This window comes from Hyla sarda, chromosome 6 (assembly GCF_029499605.1).
Source record: "Hyla sarda isolate aHylSar1 chromosome 6, aHylSar1.hap1, whole genome shotgun sequence".
NCBI classification, from domain to species: Eukaryota; Metazoa; Chordata; class Amphibia; order Anura; family Hylidae; genus Hyla; species Hyla sarda.
This window is the reverse complement of record NC_079194.1, coordinates 142,162,822-142,184,478: the sequence shown is the minus strand read 5'-3', so window position 1 is coordinate 142,184,478 and position 21,657 is coordinate 142,162,822. Positions and strand designations below refer to the sequence as shown.

At 44.6% G+C, this 21,657-nt stretch overlaps 2 protein-coding genes across 6 annotated transcripts in view; one reads left to right on the top strand and one right to left on the bottom strand.

Annotated features, from left to right (window-relative positions):
- The window catches only part of DOK4 (docking protein 4), a 41,216-nt gene extending 27,092 nt beyond the window's left edge, over nt 1-14,124 (top strand). For all 5 annotated transcript variants that reach the window (XM_056525339.1, XM_056525338.1, XM_056525342.1 and 2 more), the window contains 6 exons: nt 6,955-7,069; nt 7,630-7,749; nt 8,903-9,092; nt 12,651-12,789; nt 12,898-13,018; nt 13,868-14,124. In XM_056525339.1, the coding sequence (XP_056381314.1) occupies nt 6,955-7,069; nt 7,630-7,749; nt 8,903-9,092; nt 12,651-12,789; nt 12,898-13,018; nt 13,868-13,947 (765 nt within the window). In that variant the 3' untranslated portion in view covers nt 13,948-14,124. The remainder of the gene's footprint in view (nt 1-6,954; nt 7,070-7,629; nt 7,750-8,902; nt 9,093-12,650; nt 12,790-12,897; nt 13,019-13,867) is intronic.
- Nucleotides 14,125-14,179: 55 nt separating this feature from the next.
- On the bottom strand, nt 14,180-21,652 carry POLR2C (RNA polymerase II subunit C). Its single transcript, XM_056525343.1, has 9 exons — nt 21,499-21,652; nt 21,349-21,398; nt 20,941-21,009; nt 20,810-20,862; nt 20,584-20,712; nt 19,570-19,621; nt 17,445-17,613; nt 14,613-14,687; nt 14,180-14,370 (listed from the first exon to the last, which is right to left on the bottom strand). The coding sequence occupies exons 1-9, from the start codon at nt 21,582-21,584 to the stop codon at nt 14,226-14,228; spliced, it is 828 nt and encodes a 275-aa protein (XP_056381318.1). The 5' UTR covers nt 21,585-21,652; the 3' UTR covers nt 14,180-14,225.
- Between the last annotated feature and the right edge of the window lie 5 nt (nt 21,653-21,657).

The following is a 21,657-nucleotide window of genomic DNA, read 5'->3' as shown; positions in this document are numbered from 1 at the left end:
TGTTCTCATTTTTCATTGACTCTCCCATCGCCTTCAGTTTTTTTTTTTTTTTTATAGAACACTAGCTGAGTACCCGGCGTTGCCCGGTTTTTCCTTCCTCATCCTTGTTGGGGAGGAAAATCAACAAAGGAGGAAGCTTTTGACTTCAAATCCCATCCCCATATATTGTTGTCATATCCCAACCCCATATCATGTCCTCATATCCAACCTCCTATCCCGGTCCTCCTATCCCGTCCTCCTATCCCGTCCTACTATCCCGGTCCTCCTATTCCGGTCCTCCTATCCCGACCTCCTATCCCGACCTCTTATCTCGACCTCCTATCCCGTCCTCCAATCGTGACCCCCTATCCCGTCCTCATATCTCAACCTCCTATCCCGTCCCCCTATCCCGTCCCCCTATCCCGTCCTCCTATCCCGTCCTCCTATCTCGACCTCCTATCCCGTCCTCCTATCTCAACCTCCTATCCAGACCTCCTATCCTGTCCTCCTATCCAGACCTCCTATCCTGTCCTCCTATCCAGACCTCCTATCCTGTCCTCCTATCCCGACCTCCTTTCTCGACCTTCTATCCCGTGCTCCTATCCCGTCCTCCTATCTTGACCTCCTATCCCGTCCTCCTATCTCGACCTCCTAACTCAACCTCCTATCCCGACCATCCCGTCCTCCTATCCCGACCTCCTATCCCGACCTGTAATATGTGTATCATGTATTGATTATCTCCAGCCGTACAGAAGTTATGTGGGAACATACATTTCCCATCAATTTGCATGGGACTTTAAGCAAAAACCCCGACCCTCACAAATGGGGGTAGTTAAGGGTTAAATTAACTATCCACTATCCTATATTTTAAGTGGACATATAAGTAACATGTGACCAAGTATTATGGAAATATCTCCAGCCGTTTGGAAGTTATGCAGTAACATGTATTTCCCATTGACTTGTATGGGACTTTAAACAAAAACCCTGCCCCTGGCAAATGGGGGTGAGTAAGGGTTAAATTACCTATCCTATGTTTGTTGTTGACATATAAGTAACATGTGTGCCAAGTTTCATGTTAATATCTTTAGCCGTTTGGAAGTTTTTGTAGAACATACACACATACATACATACATACATACATACATGACAGACACACACGTTGAGTTTTATATACCGTATATACTCGAGTATAAGCCGACCCGAGTATAAGCCGAGACCCCTAATTTCAACCCAAAATCCCAGGAAAAGTTATTGACTCGAGTATAAGCCTAGGGTGGGAAATACCTCATCCCCCCCTGTCATCATCCAGACCCGTCATTAACATCCTCATCATCCCCTTGTCATCATCCCACACATCCCCTTATCATCCCACACATCCCCCCTTCATCATCCCCTTGTCATCATCCCACACATCCCCTTATCATCCCACACATCCCCCCTTCATCATCCCCTTGTCATCATCCCACACATCCCCTTATCCCACACATCCCCCCTTCATCATCCCCTTGTCATCATCCCACACATCCCCTTATCCCACACATCCCCCCTTCATCATCCCCTTGTCATCATCCCACACATCCCCTTATCCCACACATCCCCCCTTCATCATCCCCTTGTAATCATCCCACACCCCCCCCCTTCATCATCCCCACCCCCCTTCATCATCCCCACACCCCCCCCCCTTCATCATCCTCTTCTCATCATTCGCCCTCAGTGGTCTTCAACCTGCGGACCTCCAGAGGTTTCAAAACTACAACTCCCAGCAAGCCCGGGCAGCCATCGGCTGTCCGGGCTTGCTGGGAGTTGTAGTTTTGAAACCTCCGGAGGTCCGCAGGTTGAAGACCACTGCGGCCTTCAACATGCGGACCTCCAGAGGTTTCAAAACTACAACTCCCAGCAAGCCCGGGCAGCCATCGGCTGTCCGGGCTTGCTGGGAGTTGTAGTTTTGAAACCTCCGGAGGTCCGCAGGTTGAAGACCACTGCGGCCTTCAACATCATCCAGCCCCCTCTCACCCCCTTTAGTTCTGAGTACTCACCTCCGCTCGGCGCTGGTCCGGTCCTGCAGGGCTGTCCGGTAAGGAGGTGGTCCGGTGAGGAGGTGGTCCGGGCTGCTATCTTCACCGGGGGCGCCTCTTCTCCGCGCTTCCGGCCCGGAATAGAGCCGTTGCCTTGACAATGACGCATCTGCGTCGTTGTCAAGGCAACGTGACTATTCTGAGGCCGGGCCCGAAGCGCTTAGAAGAGGCCTCCCCGGTGAAGATAGCAGCCCGGACCACCTCCTCACCGGACCACCTCCTTACCGGACAGCCCTGCAGGACCGGACCAGCGCCGAGCGGAGGTGAGTACTCAGAACTAAAGGGGGTGAGAGGGGGCTGGATGATGTTGAAGGCCGCAGTGGTCTTCAACCTGCGGACCTCCGGAGGTTTCAAAACTACAACTCCCAGCAAGCCCGGACAGCCGATGGCTGCCCTGGCTTGCTGGGAGTTGTAGTTTTGAAACCTCTGGAAGTCCGCAGGTTGAAGACCACTGCGGGTGGGGGAGTTCACTCGAGTATAAGCCGAGGGGGGTGTTTTCAGCACGAAAAATCGTGCTGAAAAACTCGGCTTATACTCGAGTATATACGGTATATATATAGATTTCTTCTACTCTTAATGGCCACTTTATTAGAGACACCAATCTAGTGGCATGTTGAACCTTTTTTGGCATTCAGAACTTCAGGTTTACTATGGAGATCAGGGAATCAGGGACATCTTGCTGTCATGTTCCTGGAACCATGGCTATAAACCCCTGTTTGTATGGTGCATTGTCCTGATGAAAGTGTCCTCCCTTAGGGTAAACAGCTACGGTGAAGGGATGAATTTAGTTATTCTCAATGCTTGGATAAACCCATTTTATCATTCTTCACAGTTATCGGGACCCTGGGAAATCCAAAAGTAAAGGAAACACTAGAAATGGCGAACACATATACATATATTTGAGAAGATTTAAAAAAAAAATTATTTACACCAAAACATCACATATATGTACATAAGGGCAACTTCTTTATATTACATATATATATATATTTTTTTTTTTTTCCCCCCCAAAATTACATTAAACCACAAGATATGATAGAAATTATTTTATCACATACCATGCAACCCCTCCCCCCTTCCTCCCTCTCCTCTACCCCCCACCTCCCCACCCCACACAGCCTGGCACCACCAAATCTGCATTGTTTTCTGATTCCATCTTGTATATTGAGCAATACAACCCCGTCATATATAACAAGTCTACTCATGACTCCCAATATGTATATTACAGTATTCCTCATATCTCCCAATATTTCCAGCTCTTTCCTCTCTCTCCTTCCCCCTACATCCAATCTCTTCTTACATTTTAACTTTGTTCACTAATGCTATCCACTCTTGTATCGATGGAGGAGCCCTGCCTATCCATTTCCTTAATATGACAATTCTAGCAAGCCTTAAAGGGGTATTCCAGGCAAAAAAATGTTTTTATATATATCAACTGGCTCCGGAAAGTTAAACAGATTTGTAAATTACTTCTATTAAAAAATCTTAATCCTTCCAATAGTTATTAGCTTCTGAAGTTTTCTGCCTAACTGCTCATTGATGATGTCATGTCCCGGGAGCTGTGCATGATGGGAAAATATGGGAAAATATACCCATAGGAACTGCACAGCTCCCGGGACGTGAGTCATCAGAGAGCAGTTAGACAGAAAACAACAACTCAACTTCAGAAGCTAATAACTATTGGAAGGATTAAGATTTTTTTTTAATCAAAGTAATTTACAAATCTGTTTAACTTTCCAGGGCCAGTTGATATATAAAAAAAAGTTTTGGCCTGGAATACCCCTTTAATAACTTCAATATCATTGCTTTCTTATCCCCTTTAATTTCGATTAATCCCAATAAAGGACAACTTCTTAAAGAGTACCTATCACCAAACTAAATTTGTAATATATTGTTCCTTATGTAATTCTAAGACACTTTGCTATTTACTTGCCATTAAAATTCTCAACCTTTTATATGTTTTTAATGGGATTGAAAAAACAGCCACTAGGTGGCTCTGTTCTGTTCCCTGCTGCAAGTCAAACAGTTAGTTTGGCAGGAGACCAAAGTCATGAAGTGCATGCAGGCATGGTGAGGCACAGCTCTCACAGGCTTCAGTGATGTTGCGCCTGCTGAGGAACACCCACTTTCTCCTGCTGGGAGCTCACACAATGTGAGCAGGGGGAAAGGTATGATACAGATTTTGTTTAAACTCGGACATTTTTTATTAGGGGCAGGAGGGGTGTTAGGAGTAGTTAGTGAATATATTTTTAGTTAGTTTAGAAAATATGGTTTGATGACAGGTACTCTTTAAAAACAATTTAAATATGGCTCAGCAATCCTGAGCTGACTCCAGAACCTAACAAGGGGAGGTATGGACCCCTTCCAAGTTGCGCTCACCCACAAATCACTCAATTAAATACACCTCTGGTCCTAAACAAACATAAAATATGCAACCAAAATCAGACATTGTTAGCCAGCCTACATATATCTACATGTATCTCACATCTAGCAATACACAAATCAAGTACAATCAGCCTAAAATACATACAGTCGCTCAAAGTGGGAATCTGATACACTTTGTGGACGAGGACCAGATGGATAGATTGTGTACATGCTGGATAAGCACCTCACTGGAAAACCCTATGTGTTATGTTGTCTCCTGGCGACTTCCTCAGGGGTTCTATTTGGTCCTCGTCCACAAAGTGTATCAATTTCCTACTCCTAGGCTAAGTTTCTACTTGGTTTTTTGTCCTGAGTTTTTTTGGTTTGAAAAAAAAAAGGCAAGAAAAAACTCCAGTGTAATATCCTGCATCTGGCTTTTTTTCTGGTGTTTTTTCATTTGTGTGGAAATTGCATTTTTGGCCCCTTTGGCGTTTTTTTTTTTTGTCACCCAAAATTTGTTGGGTACCAAAAAAAAAAATAAAAAAAGGATGCAGTAGTGATGGAAATTTTTTTTATTTAACTAAATTTATATTTTTTATACTCAAATTTTCATAAAGTGTGTGTGTGTGTGTGTGTGTTTCACTTTTTTTTCCTCTCTTTTTTGAAATGTTTTAGGTAGTACTACTACTCCCAGCATAGAACACACTGTTCCATTATGGAAGTAGTAGTACCTGTACTAATAGACATATTGCCTGATGCGATCGTCCATAATATAGCAGAGATGCGGAGCGGCTCTATACAGCGCTCACATCTCTGCATTATACTCCGGCCAGTGATGTGAATAGAACATCATTCATTCATATTTTCCGCCCAGAGTGGGGATTGGCTGGATGGTTGCAGCCAATCACAGCTCTCAGAGGGAAATATGAATGAGTCCAAAAGAGAATAAAAACCGCCTGAAAAAATGCCAAAATTTAAACCCACATGGCGTTTAGACTTCTATGGGAGAAAAACGCCACGATTTCAGGGAAAAAAATACAAGTGGCTCAACATGCTGCGATTTTGCAAAACCGCCAAGGAGCTGAAAAACGCCAATAAAGAGTGAAAAAACGCCAAAAGGATAAAAAAAACGCCAAACTGAAAAACGCAAAGTGGAAAAAGAATTTTGTGATTTCTCATAGATTTACAGCTAACATCTGGCCGCAGCGTTTTTTGGCCCAAAAAAACGCCATGAGGCAGAATTGGCGTTTTTCCAAAAAAAAAATAGAAACTTAGCCTTCGAACCTCTGTGGGTTGGCTAACATTGTCAAATTTTGGTTGCATATTCTACATAGAGGTCAACCCAGGATTGCTGAGCCAGTTTTTAAAAGCATTACCTACACATTTACACCAACTCCACCAGCCTGGACTGTTGACACCCGACACGAAGGATCAATTGATTAATCTGCTTGTGCCAGATTCTGAGCCCCCTTGTCAGCAGCAGCATCATCTGACCAGAACGTTGTGTCACTACAACAGCAATTGTACTTGGACTGGTCGTCTGCCGTTATAGCCAATCCATGCTAAGGAATAACAAGGTGTGGGCTCAGACATGTTAGTTCAGCGTTTTCCAATCTGTGTGCCTCCAGCTGTTGCAAAACTACAACCCCCTGCATGCCCGGACAGCATACTGGGAGTTGCATGTTTTTCAACAGCTGCAGGCACATGGATCAACAGTGTTTTGTCTGGCAGCATTTCAACCAAAACAGTTCTTGATTCCTCTCGGACCCCTTTTGTCATTGAGTTTTTTACATCCACTGGATGTTTTCCTTTGACCACTCCTTTCTTGATAGACCCTTGATACCATTGTACAAGAAAACCGATACGACTGGCAGTCTGTGAAGCCTTGGCCCTGGCTAGTCTAGCACCGTGACCAAGCCTTGTTCAATCTTTTCTTAAATGACTAAAGTTTCTCATTCAGATGTGGATTCACACCAATACACAGAAAACTTTCTCACTTGATTTTATTTTGCATTGCAAGGTCACATGTCTAAGTTACATACAAGGAAGCTCCTATCATGAAAGGACAGGCGTGCCTAATAAACTGGCCATACAGTGTAGGAGACAATGCAGGGTAGAGGCACTGATACAACGGCACATACGGTTCATTCCTTCTAAAACCAACTTATTTTGTGCCAGAAACGGGACAGATCCTCATCCTATCAGCAGGTGGGATTGCCAGAGACAGCATCTATACCTGATTCGAGCAGAAAATATTCAGCACCCCTACAGTCTCTTATGGCATCAGGTTCAGTGTTGCCCATGATATACAGCCAAATGCAGTTGCTGCAGACGATAAAACCACTGCTCATTCTCTCTGGTGTTAAATAGTGTTGAGGGGTCATTGAGCATTTGACATGCCGTATCATGAGATGAATTGCTCTTATCCATACATATGCTGTAGGCTCCGTGCAGAAGCTTTGGACTCCAGCAGAAATTCCACCCAATAGCACAAATTGTTCTAACTGGACCCAGCTCTGTTGTTTTTTTTCCCCAGGTGATGGAGATCAGTAATGTTAAATGCATTATGCGGCTTCCTAAGGAAACTAAGAGACAAGCGGTGGCCATTATTTTCTGTGATGATCTAGCCCGCACCTTTACTTGTGATTCAGGTGAGCTTGAAACAGAACTGAGGCTCTGAATTTGGACAATTCATCTTCTACAGCATTGTTTCCCAACCATGGTGCCTCCAGCTGCTGCAAAACTACAGCTCCCAGCATGCCCGGACAGCCGTTGGCTGTCCGGGCATGCTGGGAGTTGTAGTTTTGCAACATCTGGAGGCACCCTGATTGGGAAACACTGTTCTACAGAATACCAACCATTGGTCCTCAGTAGAGATGAGCGAACTTACAGTAAATTCGATTCGTCACGAACTTCTCGGCTCGGCAGTTGATGACTTATCCTGCATAAATTAGTTCAGCTTTCAGGTGCTCCGGTGGACTGGAAAAGGTGGATACAGTCCTAGGAAAGAGTCTCCTAGGAATGTATCCACCTTTTCCAGCCCACGGGAGCACCTGAAAGCTGAACTCATTTATGCAGGATAAGTCATCAACTGCCGAGCTGAGAAGTTCGTGACGAATCAAATTTACTGTAAGTTCGCTCATCTCTAGTCCTCAGGGTGTTCATCTCCTCCATAATGCATTGTGCGGGTCTGTTTTGCTTTCCATTCTAGAGCTGGAAGCTGAAGAGTGGTTCAAGGTGCTATCCATGGACTGTCCAGGCACACAAGTAAATGACTGCAATCTCGGAGAGCCAGACCTACTGACTCCAGGAGTGCAGAGTGAACAGACAGGTAACAGGGCTAGGATCAGGGCCGGATGACCGGGCAGTATATCTGCACTCGTCCACTTATTTATTATTTTTTGTATGTCACTGTGACACTTTTATGTGTCTGTTTTTGTACACAGGATTGTCAGGATGTGGTAGCCCTTCTGGGTGTCCCTCCTGGCAGTCTAGGGGAGGTGTGTGGGGCCATTAGGTTCCTCACCTCCCTGCAACCCCTGGGAATCTTGGCTTCGGTCATTATGCCATCAGTATACGGCTCCTTGGCTTATACCTTGATTAACGCCTACGTTGAAGCCAGGAGCCTTTTTGGCCCCTTAGTAGCTTCGGCGAAAAGGGGCATTGAACCTGGACCCTTGCAGGTGCCTTTTGGCCCGGATGTGAAGGGTAGGTTTGTTGGGGGGCCTTTCTCCTGTTGGAGAAAGGCTTAACGATAGACCGCATCCTTTGTACACGTTTTTTTAGTGTGACACATTTGCACTTTTTCTTGCACTTTGGGTGATAGAGAGCACTTGCCTTGGCTAAAAAAACAAACAAACAGAGAGGCAGAGAGTGCTCAGAGTTTGGGAATTCATGTAATCCACTGGTCTGCTTGACATCAGCTCTAGACCAAATTTAAAGGGGTACTCCAATGGAAAACAGATTTCTTAAAATCATCTGGTGCCAAAAAGTTCAACAGATTTGTAAATAACTTATATTTAAAAAATCTTAATCCTTTCAGTACTTCCCAGTTGCTGTATGTTCTACAGGAAGCTGAATTGTTCTTTTCTGCCTGACCACAGTGCTCTCTGCTGACACCTCTGTCCGTGTCCAGAGTAGCCAAGGTTTGCAGTTCCTGACACGGACAGAGGTATCAGCAGAAAGCACTGTGGACGGACAGAAAAGAAATTCAAAAAGAAAAGAACTTCCTCTGTATTATACAGCAGCTGATAAGTACTGGAAGGATTAAGATTATTAAATAGAAGTCATTTACAAATCTGTTTAACTTTTTGGCATCAGTTGATTTTGAAAAATGTGTTTTCCACTAGAGTGCCCTTTTAAGAATTGTGTACATTCAGTATATAGCTGTAGAGCCCCATGATTAAAGCAGAGGGGGATGGGGGATATAAAAGGTCCAAACTGATGAGACAAGCTGAATTTACTGATTCTATGCAACTTGTCAGAACGCTTCAACGTCTTCTTGCTGCCTACTTCCAACCTGGATGTGTATGGAGAGTGCAAGATGCAAGTAACAGAAGAAAATCTCTACCTCTGGGATCCCCACAATCCTCGTACCAAGCTTCTGTCCTGGCCCCTCTGTGCCCTAAGAAGATATGGAAGTGACTCTTCCCGATTCACTTTTGAGGCAGAACGGTGAGTATATGGCAATGAAAATAAACGGTGGTGTTATAGGATGAGCTGTTATATTCAGAATCATCTTCTGCTTAATGTACAGGTGATGGACAGCAATAGCTTCACCTTACAATATCCCAGACTCTTGCTTTCTAGTCATCTCCCATAGTCCCACGCAAGACAAATTGTTGAGATATTATATTCCAACACATAGCAGTGAATACTGGGGGGCAGACACATAGAAACAGACTTAACAGTAGGAAGTTGAAAAAGATAAGCTGATACAGTCATGGCCGTAAATGTTGGCACCCCTGAAATTGTTCAAGAAAAAGTATTTCTCACAGAAAAGGATTGCAGTAACACGTCTTGCTATTCACATGTTTATTCCTTTTGTGTGTATTGGAAAAAAAAGCAAATTGGACATAATGTCACACCAAACTCCAAAAATGGGCTGGAGAAAATTATTGACACCCTTAACTTAATATTTGGATGCACACCCTTTGGAAAATATAACTGAAATCAGTCACTTTCTATAACCGTCAATAAGCTTCTTACACCTCTCAGCCGGAATGTTGGGCCACTCTTCCTTTACAAACTGCTCCAGGTCTCTCTTATTGGAAGGGCGCCTTTTCCCAACAGCAATTTTAAGATCTCTCCACAGGTGATCAATGGGATTTAGATCTGGACTCATTGCTGGCCACTTCAGAACTCTCCAGCACTTTGTTGCCATCCATTTCTGGGTGCTTTTTTACATATGTTTGGGGTCATTGTCCTGCTGGAAGACCTAAGATTTCGGACGCAAACCCAGCTTTCTGACACTGGGCTGTACAGTGCGACCCAAAATCCGTTGGTAATCCTCAGATTTCATGATGCCTTGCACACATTCAAGGCCCCCAGTGCCAGAGGCAGCAAAGCAGCCCCAAAACGAACCTCCACCATATTTCACTGTAGGTACTGTTTTCTTTTCTTTGTAGGCCTCGTTCCATTTTCGGTAAACAGTAGAATGATATGCTTTACCAAAAAGCTCTATCTTGGTCTCATCTGTCCACGAGACGTTTTCCCAGAAGGATTTTGGCTTACTCAAGTTCATTTTGTCAAAATGTAGTCTTGCTTTTTTATGTCTCTGTGTCAGCAGTGGGGTCCTCCTGGGTCCCTACCATAGCGTTTCATTTCATTTAAATGTCGACGGATAGTTCGTGCTGACACTGATGCTCCCTGAGCCTGCAGGACAGCTTGAATATCTTTGGAACTTGTTTGGGGCTGCTTATCCACCATACGGACTATCGTACGTTGACACCTTTCATAAATTTTTCTCTTCCGTCCAAGCCCAGGGAGATTAGCTACAGTGCCATGGGTTGCAAACTCCTTGATAATGTTGCGCACTGTGGACAAAGGCAAATCTAGATCTCTGAAGATGGACGTGTAACCTTGAAATTGTTGGTATTTTTCCACAATTTTAGTTCTCAAGTCCTCAGACAGTTCTCTTCTCCTCTTTATGTTGTCCATGCTTAGTGTGGCACACACAATGCAAAGACTAAGTGAACTTCTCTCCTTTTTATCTGCTTTCAGGTGTGATTTTTATATTGCCCACACCTGTCACTTGCCCCAGGTAAGTTTAAAGGAGCATCACATGCCTGAAACAATCTTATTCATCCACAATTTTGAAAGGGTGCCAATAATTTTGTCCAGCCCATTTTTGGAGTTTGGTGTGACATTATGTCCTATTTGCTTTTTTTCCTCCCTTCTTTGGTTTATTTCCAACACACACAAAGGGAATAAACATGTGTATAGCAAAATGTGTTACTGCAATCCTTTTCTGTGAGAAATACTTCATTTCCTTGAAAAATTTCAGGGGTGCCAACTTTTACGGCCCTGACTGTAGGTGCTGCCTGGTGCATAGTTAGAAGCAATTCATTAAGAATTCCTGTGTGAAGTTTTTACTCAGGATTTTCAAAGCTGTTCAGGGTAGAGCTACATGTAGCGGAAATTGTGCAAATTTTCCACTGCAGAAATTGGCAATGATTTCAGAATCTGTGCCAAAATCTGCCGTACCGCCGGTAATGGCCAACATCCGCGATCACGCGGATGTCTGCCATTAACCCCTCAGATACCATGATCAATACAGATCACGGCATCTGCGGCAGTGCGCATGTTAAAATAGATGATCGGATCGCCCGCAGCGCTGCCACTGGGATCCGATCATCTGTAATGGCGGACGGAGGTCCCCTCACCTGCCTCCGTCCGTCTCCCGGCATCTGAGATTGAGTAGACCAGAGCAGAAGATCACCGATAACACTGATCAGTGCTATGTCCTATACATAGCACTGAATAGTATTAGCAATCAAATAATTGCTGTAGATAGTCCCCTATGGGGACATAAAAAGTGTAAAAAATAAAAAATTTGAAAAGTAAAAAATCCCCATCCCCAATAAAAATTGTCAGTTTTTCCAATTTACCCCCAAAAAGCGTAACATTTTTTTATATAAACATATTTGGTATTGCCGCATGCGTAAATGTCCGATCAAAATATGTTAATGATCCCGTACGGTGAACGGCGTAAACGTAAAAAATATAAATGCTGCTTTTTAGTCACATTTTATTCCCCAAAAAATTTAATAAATGATCGGAAAGTTTTATATATGCAAATGTGGTATCGATAAAAAGTACAGATTACGGCGCAAAAAAAAATTAGCCCTCATACTGCCCTATATACGGAAAAATGAAAAAGTTATAGGTGGTCAAAATAGGGCGATTTTAGATTTCTGATCTTGTACAAAAAGCTTGATTTTTTTTTTAAGCAGTACAAAAATATCAAAGTATCTAGCCATGGGTATCATTTTAATCGTATTGACCCACAGAATAAAGAACCTATGTCATTTTTACTGTAAAGTGTACAGTGTGAAAATGAAACCCTCCAAAATGTGCAAAATTGTGGATTTTAAATTTCCTCCCTAAAAATATTTTTGGGTTCGCCGTACATTTTATGGTAAAACGAGGTTTAATTACAAAGTACAATTGGTCACGCAAAAAACAAGCCCTTATATGGCAAACGCAAAAATAAAATTGGCCTGGTCCTTAAGGGGTAATTCACATCCAAAACCTCAACATCATCTAGCATTAAAATTGACATACTGTAAAATTTGCCTCACAGGTCTATGTCTTAAAAAAATTTTTTTTTTTTTTTTTTTACCGCATCTACTTCTCTACTAACACAGCCCTCCAGATTTCCCTCATGGAAACTCAGTGTGGAAAATCTGCAGCATTTCGGCTACATCTGACCAACCCTTGACAGCCTTTCCATGTTTTTTGTAAAAATAAGGAGATGTAGGGCTAATACTTTTATAGATGTACATACAGAGTTGTTTGTCTGAGACTTTCCCCTTTAGCGGCCTTCAGTACAAGGCACTTAGGTCTGGACTTCTGCAGGCAATAGCTAGAATTCTATTTTTGACAGGCCAGCAGTAGTCTAAATTTTTCTCATAAAAGTTCAAATGGGAGTAGAACAGAAGAGCCTGCCCTGTCTTGTTGATGCAATAGTCCCTGCTTGTGTCTCACCTGAAAATCTGTGCTGCATTTTAGGGTGTGTGGAATCAGTGAGGGACTCTACACCTTCCAGACCCTACAAGGACAGCAAATTTATGAGCGAGTGCATACTGCCGTCCTGACGCTGGCTGAACAGCACAAAAGCCTCCTTCTTGAGATGGAAAAAAGTTCCCGGGTAAGAATCAGAATTTTTCTCAGTCGTAGAAATGTGATGCAGGCACTGGTCTTCGTCTCATACTTGTTTCTGCAGAACCTTATTGGTTTGTGTTTTTATTTTTTCCAGTTACTGAACAAAGAAGTGGAAAATGTACCTCATTCTGGTCCCAGCACCTCCATGCTGCCCCGCAGTGCATACTGGCATCATATCACTAGCGGTCAAAGCAGCACAGAGTCTTCCAGCAGTAGTGAGTGATCAGTAGGGTCAGGTGTTGCCTATATTCAGAGTAGGGTCCATGCACATGTCCTAGGGGGAGTTTATAGTCCACATTTGTTTCTTCAGTTCCATTATCTGCACTAAACCTAAAGCCTTCTACAGTCATTTAAAGGGGTACTCCGCCCCTAGACATCTTATCCCCTATCCTTTGGATACGGCATAAGATGTCTGATCGCGGCGGTCCCGCAGCTGGGGACCCCCCACGATCTCCTTGCTGCACCCAGCTTTTGTTTAGAGCATCAGAGGCTCGTGACATCATGGCCACATCCCCTCCCATAGACTTGCATTGAGGGGGTGTAGCCTTGACATCACGAGCCTCTTCCCTGCATCGCCGGTTATCCGACACGGAGCGAAGTTTTCTCCATGCACCAGATGTCTGGGATGCCGCAGCAGTGGAACCCCCCCTCGTAATCTGACATCTTATCCAAAGGATAGGGGATAAGATGTCAAGGGGCGGAGTACCCCTTTAAAGGGGTTCTCCGATGCTTATACATCTTATCCCCTATCCAAAGGATAGGGGATAAGATGCCTGATCGCGGGAGTCCCGCAGCTGGGGACCCCCGTGATCATGCACACGGCACCCCGTTTGTAATCAGTCCCCGGAGCGTGTTCGCTCCGGGTCTGATTACGGGCGACTACAAGGCCGGCGGCGTGTGACGTCACGCTCCGCCCCTCAATGCAAGCCTACGGGAGGGGGCGTGATAGATATCCTTTGGATAGAAGATAAGATGTGTAAGCACTGGAGAACCCCTTTAAGTTTAATCCATGCTTTGGGAGAAATAGGATCCCTTTCTGATGATGATTTTTTGGTTTTTTCCAGGACCTCACAGTGGAAGAGATTCAGATCCAATTACAAGGAGGACATTTTCTCAAAAACTGCCCACATCAGCTTCACAGTGATCAAATCTGCCTCCTTCTGGCCAGATTCGAGGACCATGGACACAGTGGATAGCACCCCATCCAGGAACTGCCCCTAAAGTGCCATACTCATGCGAGGAGAGTGCAGCCACTTAAAGGGGAGGGGAGGGTTCTGGAAAAAACAAAAACATTTTGCACTATAAAAGAAAAAGAACCAAGTGTTGTTGTACTGTTATATTTATCTACGGCAAATGTTCCACAAAGACACGGGAAGTTCAAGAGAAAGTTTATTACAAAATAAAGGAGAGGGGGGGGGAGGGTCAGTTAATAGTGAGGACATCATTCTGAATCTCATGGCTTAGCTGTGTCTGTAGATCACTGAGCTTCCTTTTTAACCCAGACAGAGCAGACAGGACAATGGTCTCTGGCCGGAGAGATCCACACGACTCCACATTATAAAAGAACCTGGGAGAAAGGAGCAAAGAATACATAATCATCCTGGGCACTTATCAATAACATGTTTAGGAACCATGCACACTGCAAAACACAACTGGGGGGATAAGTAGGTGTAGGGCAGCGGCTGTCCGGGCATGCTGGGAATTGTAGTTTTGCAACATCTGGAGGGCCACAGTTTGAAGACCACTGATGTAGGGGGTCAGTGTACATAACATACATACACAGAAGAACAATAAATAAATAATATTTACCTCTCAGGCTTTCCATTTGGATCATATGGAGCTTGTGCCTCCTCTTCATCAATTTCTGAATATTCACTTTTTGGCCTGAAAGCAAAAAGAAGGCAATTCTAATACATGCAATATATGGTGAGGTGAAGAAATAATCCAGGAGGTGTAAACATGGCTGGCTGTACACCTAACATAATATTTGGCTGATTGTGGCCATATCAGCAGATCATTGTATGTGACTAGAGATGAGCGAATTTACAGTAAATTCGATTTATCACGAACTTCTCGGCTCGGCAGTTGATGACTTTTCCTGCATAAATGAGTTCAGCTTTCAGGTGCTCCGGTGGGCTGGAAAAGGTGGATACATTTCTAGGAAAGAGTCTCCTAGGACTGTATCCACCTTTTCCAGCCCACGAGAGCACCTGAAATCTGAACTAATTTATGCAGGATAAGTCATCAACTGCCGAGCCGAGAAGTTTGTGACAAATCGAATTTACTGTAAATTCGCTCATCTCTATATGTAACGACTGATGGCAGACTTTGGATCCATCATGCTGAATTTTTTCGGTCAACCTCAGCTGAAAAACAGTGTTTTACATAATTGGCCGCATACGGCCAATCATACGTGCGCACATGCTTACTGTGGATTTTTCTTAATAAACTAAAACCACAGTGATCTGCCAGTTAGTCTGGCATGTTTTTGTCCCATTTGTATTTGTGTATATGAACAATCCCCCAACACTGGATTCATGTCTTGCCAAAGACTCAGCTGTATGGCTAGTGCAGGACAGCAAGACTCTTGCTAGGCACATTCAGCTGCTACACAACCATTGTTAACCCATTGGAGACATGAATAATACTTAATATACCATATTTTCCGGCATATAAGACTACCCCCAACTTTTACAGTTAAAATACAGAGTTTGGGATATACTCGCCGTATAAGACTATATGACACGATCTTCTGTAGGTCCATACAATTAAAATGATACTATATATATATATATATATATATATATATATATATATATATATATATATATATATATATGTTTGATTTTGTCGTACTTCTGGAAAAAATCATAACTACATGCATGAAAATGAATACATTTAAAAGTGTCATCTTCTGACCCCTATAACTTAATTTATTCGCTTACAGAGCGGTACGAGGGCTCATATTTTGCGCCGTGATCTGAAGTCTTTATCGGTACCATTATTGTTTTGATTGGACTTTCTGATCGCTTTCTATGGTATAAAAAGTGACCAAAAATACGCTATTTTGGAATTTTTTTTGCGCGTACGCCACTGACCGTGCGGTTTAATTAATGATATATTTTTGTAGTTCGGACATTTACGATACCACATATTTTTTTTATATGGAATTTTGGAAAAGGGGGGTGACTTAAACTTTTAATATGGAAGGGGTTAATGTGTGTGTTTAATTTATTATAATTTTTTTTTTTTTTAAACACACTTAGTCCCCTTAGGGGAATCATTTGATTCCTCAAACAGATCAATGTGGTTCCATAAATCCACATTGATCTGTGTGCTCTGCACTCGATTGATAAAGCCTGATCCAGCCAGGCTTTATTCTCAGCGCTGGAGCCAGCATGGAAGGAGAGGCAAGTCCTCAGGCTACCTCAGCAGTGGATCGCCCGATCGGATGGTGGGCATGCAAACAGGTTTAAATATGTATAAGGAACGTTGCAGGAGGTATATATATATTATATATAGCCAGGAATTAGCGGAATACATTAAAAAATTAGACTGTAGCACCTGCCCTATAAGACAACACCAGGCTTTTGAGATTTTCCTGGGTTAAAAAGTTGTCCTATACACCGGAAAATATGGTAGTCTAGTAGGGGTGTGAATCGCCAAGAATTTGGCGATTCGATTCGAATCGCGATACCAGTGTGGCGATTCGATATATCCCGATATATCGCGATACCGTCTAGGTGACGATACATCGCGATATATCCCGATATATCGCCCACCTGGGAGCATTCATAGATCCCAATAGACGCCGCTGTCAGCTTTGACAGCGGCGATCTAGTACTCCGGTGCTCACTTTTCTCATGTTATCCCGTCCGGGCTGCAAAATAAAATAAAACGCACTTTATCTTACCTGCCAACGAGCCCCCGGAGCTCCGGTACAGGTGTTCGGTCCCCGGGCTGTATTCTTCTTACTTCCTGTTAGTCCGGCACGTCACATGGAGCTTCAGCCTATCACCAGCAGAGGCGGGACATCGCTGCGGCTGGTGATAGGCTGAAGCTCCATGTGACGTGCCGGACTAACAGGAAGTAAGAAGAATACAGCCCGGGGACCGAACACCTGTACCGGAGCTCCGGGGGCTCGTTGGCAGGTAAGATAAAGTGCGTTTTATTTTGCAGCCTGGGTAGGATAAAATGAGAAAAGTGCGCACCGGATACTCCTTTAATAGCCAGCCGCGGCGATTGCCGCATGCTGGCTATTAGCGGCGGCCCCCGGCTACTGAAATCAGCCGGGGGTCGCATAGTACGGAGCGGGCACGAGTCGGAGCCCGCTCCATAGCCGTGTCAGATCCGGCCTGCCCGGCTCCACAAATGTGGAACTTTTATCTCCTGATGCCCAGGACATGACATGCTGTTCCGGGCGTCCGCAGATAAAAATTCCACATCCCTAAAAGAATCGATTCAAAAATATTTTGAATCGATTCTGTATCGGCAAATGAAAAAATCGCGATTATCGCGAGAATCGATTTTTTCTTACATCCCTATAGTCTAGTAATGTAAACAGTCTCATAGCAATATGCCTGCAGCTCAATACTATACTATACTGCAAATGTCCCATAAAAGATTGCCACCCAACCATACCATTCCTCAGGTTTGGGGTAGACTGTGTGTCTTAGGGCATTATCAGGGTCATATTCAAATGCTACTCCAGCAGTGGGGTTCCACTTGGCATGTTCTTTCCCAAACCCTTTCTTGGCGTAAGCTCTAAGCCGCAGCTCTTGCCCCTTGCGTAGTTTCACCAGGAGAATATCTGTGAGAAAAAAATTAACACTGCTTAAAGTCAAAGCATCTCATTGCATAACTGCCTGTAGCCATGTCCCCTACACCCTTCATTCTGATCAACTTCTTAAAAGGATACTCCGACCCTTAGACATCTTATCCCCTATACAAAGGATAGGGGGATAAGATGTTTGATCGCAGGGATCCCACTGCGGGGGACCCCCGCTATATCGCATGCAGCACCCACCTCTGGGAGCTGCATGCAGCGCTGCAGCCTTGGAGTCTGCCGGGTCACAACTATGACCCCGCAATGCGCCCATCACGCCCCCTCCCATAGACTTGCATTGTGGGAGCAGGGTGTGACATCACGATACTCCGGCCCCATAGTAGCAGACTCCGAGGCTGCAGCGCTGCATGAAGCTCCCAGAGGTGGGTGCTGCATGCGAGATAGCGGGGGTCCTGCGATCAGACATCTTATCCTCTATCCTTTGGATAGGGGATAAGATGTCTTCGGGCCGGAGTACCCCTTTGAATTGTAGCAGTCTTGCCATTACCTTTTCTTATGGTAAGCCTGAGCACAATCCTGGCTTAAAGGGGTACTCTGGCAGAGTTTGTCTCAAAAAGGCTGCCAGTGTTAAAGAAAAAAAACTCCCACAACTCCCCAGCTATCTCCAGGTTTGCTGTCCTGGCCTCCGCTGCAATCCTCTTCCTGGCTGCTGGGGGCTGATGCGTCAATTGCAGCACAGCTAGTCTCTGCCCAGTCACTGCCTAGTCACCTCGGCCAGCCATAGCGGCAGTGAGATGTAAGGAGCCCAGGTCTTCTTTCTGCATCGCAGTCTAATATGTCAAACTGCCGCTCAACCGATCGCTGACCAAGGCGGGACACCTGAAGAGGCAACCCCTGGTGGGCCAGAGAACCAGGAAGAGGATCGCAGTGGAGGTTGGGACAGAGATATCATTGGTGATAGGAGGTACGTTCAGTTTTTTTCTTCTTTTTTTTTTAAAGTCAGCAGCTAGAGATGAGCGAAGTTACAGTAATTCGATTTGTCACACACTTCTCGGCTCGGCAGTTGCTGACTTTAGCCTGCATAAATGAGTTCAGCTTTCAGGTGCTCCGGTGGGCTGGAGCCTCTCTCCTAGGACTGTACCCACCTTTTCCAGCCCACCGGAGCACCTGAAAGCTGAACTCATTTATGCAGGCTAAAGTCAGCAACTGCTGAGCCGAGAAGTTTGTGACGAATCGAATTACTGTAACTTCGCTCATCTCTATCATCAGCCTTGGCAGGGTATTTATTTATTTTTATAAACAAAAAGACTAATGGCAGAGTACCCCAAGCCACCAAAGTTACAAAGCAGAAGGAGCTGAGTAGAGATATATATATATGTAGCATTGTGAAATAGAATTTAGTATAACTTGTTACTTTGTGACTGAAATCCCTACTCCTTGTGAGCTTGAAAATCCAGTAGGCAGTCTCTTTAACCCCTTAAGGACACAACCAATTTTTAGTTTGCAGTTTTCCTTTTTTTCTCCTCTTTGGAGCTTTTTTTTTTTTTATTTTATTTTTTTTAATTTTATTTGCAGACCCCTCTTTTTTTTTTATCAGCACCATTTTTGTTTTGATTGGACTTTTTTTTTCCCCATGATGTGACCAAAACTTAGCTTTTATTGGCATTTGATTTTTTTTTACATTTACACTGTTAATGATCATACAATTACTAGTTCCCTACTGCATCTTTTTCCACAAAAATAAGTTTCTATCTATACTGTTCTTTACTGTAAGTTCAGGAACACCAGTACCAGGTCACAAGATAAACCCATTCCAGGGAGCAGTGACTGCTATATCATTCCACCCAATGAGTCCACTACTTGCTGTAGTAATACTATATTGTCCTGTAAGTTGATGCTTGTTCAACACAACAGGTTCAGATATGTAGCAGATCCCTTGATTTTGTTTTCTATTGCATTGTTTTATGCTAGGTAACTCACCATCCTGCTCCACATAATCATTGGGATCATTGTCTCTGCTCCGTGATGTAACCTTAAGAAAAAAAAAAAAAAGTTGAATGAAATGCCAAACATTAGAATTTTTATGGCTCAAGAAGCAGGAATAGAAGATACATGGACAGTAGGGGAGGTGTTCATGTAATGGTAAAGTGATGTCATATAGTGTACAAAATAGACCAGGTATAAGCGTGCGGAACAGCAAAGTCACTTTGTATATGGCAGCTGCATGTTTTAGGTATGTTATAGCTAAGTTCTAAATTCCGGTAAACTATTGAAAAATGCAGTGGAAATCCAGTGAGAAATACAAAGGTTACTGTGGAGGGGTTCAGACCCTGCTGATTGTGGGGACAATATCTATAATCTAAATGGCTACTACAGGCAACACCACACAGACCACAACCATGGTCCTTTTCTGTCTTTTGGCCTTACAGAGTGGACATAAGGGGCCGTGGCAAGGGGGGGGGTTAACGAGTACCTGTCATCAACTAAACTGTTCCCAATTCCCCCCCCCCCCCCCCCCCCATCTGTCCCTGACTCTTGCTGACACTATCCCCGGCCTTTTTTTTTTCTTAAACCAGCTTAGAAATACCTTTATTCATCATGGCAGCTTATGCTTCTGCCATGTGTGAGGGAGGAAGGGGGTGTGGCCCGGCAGGAACGATGTAATCTGAAGCCTGCCTGGGCTCACTTCCGCCCTTCATCCTCTATGCTGCGATCCCTCTCGGGAGCGCCGCATAGAGGCTCTGCACACAGCACGGCCGGCAGCTGCCGAGTCTCCTCCTCTCTGTTTAGCACTGTACGTGCCATACAGAGAGAACTAACCTGCCCGGCCATGTCAGGAGCTGTGCTGCGGGCACAGCGCTCGCTCCCGCCTGTCTAATTGACAGGCAGGGAACTGCGCTGTGCTCATCATGTGTCCTGGCTGCAGTCTGAGATTTCGGACTCATGCCAGCAGATGTTCAGTGATCCTGTATGTGAGAGGACAGGCATACTAACTGGAATCACTCTGTGGTTGTTGGAGATGAGGTCGCGAGACGTAACATGACGGGTCTGATCTTCTTGGCACCGAACATCAAGTGTGAACTCCACCGAACATTCAGCGCAGAATTCATCACATGTACAGTCCTGTCGGGAGAATTGTTGATGGTTAGTGTAAGGCACATAGATACAACACAAAGAATAGAAATGGGTCTGTCGGCTGGGCGGTCACCAGAGCTCTTACCCTGGAGTACTGCAGCTTGTCCACAATATCATCGCTGGTCAGAGGAACAAGCCCTGCGGAAGAGAATCAGACGGGTCAAAGGGGGCACGGGGGCAAGGATCTCTGTGCACCGGTCTCCCATTCTGACTCACCTACTCTGTGTGCTATAAATTCATCATGGAGGACGGAGGAGTTGGCGTCTATCTGCACCCAGTCAATAGCTGCAAGAAGAGAAAATGTCATCTCCCTGTAGAGTCAAGTGGTCTCCAAAGTGTGGAGCTCCAGCTGTTGCAAAACTACAACCCCCAGCAAGCCCGGACAGCCGTTGGCTGTCCGGGCATGCTGGGAGTTGTAGTTTTGCAACCAATAGAGGTCCAGTTTGGAGACCACTGTTCTAATATTCCAATGCACCTGGCAAGGGAGAAGCAATCACATGACTGAAAATACTTAGAGCAATAGACACCCTCCCTCCCTTCAGTATAAAGGTGGTATGACCCAGACACCTCAGCCACACACAGCAGAGACTGCAGCCCCCCTCACCAGCAGGTCACATGACTCACCAATGGTGGGCACCTCAGCTATAAACACACGTCGGATGGAGTTGGCTATTCTGCAGGTCAGAGAAGAAGAGTATGAGATCACTGTGATATCCGGGGGTAAAGAAAGACAACACGAGCCAGGTCATCACTTCAGGCCAACATATCACTTACGCCAGGTCGGTGTTTTCCACCACGAATTTAACGTTTTCATCAGTAAGCTCCGTGATTCGGACGGTGGGCTGGTTGGCGTACGGCATCTTCTTCCCACCAGCTGAGGAACCGGAACTGGAAGTGAGAACGAACGAGAGGAGAACAGAGCGCCTCCGGAAG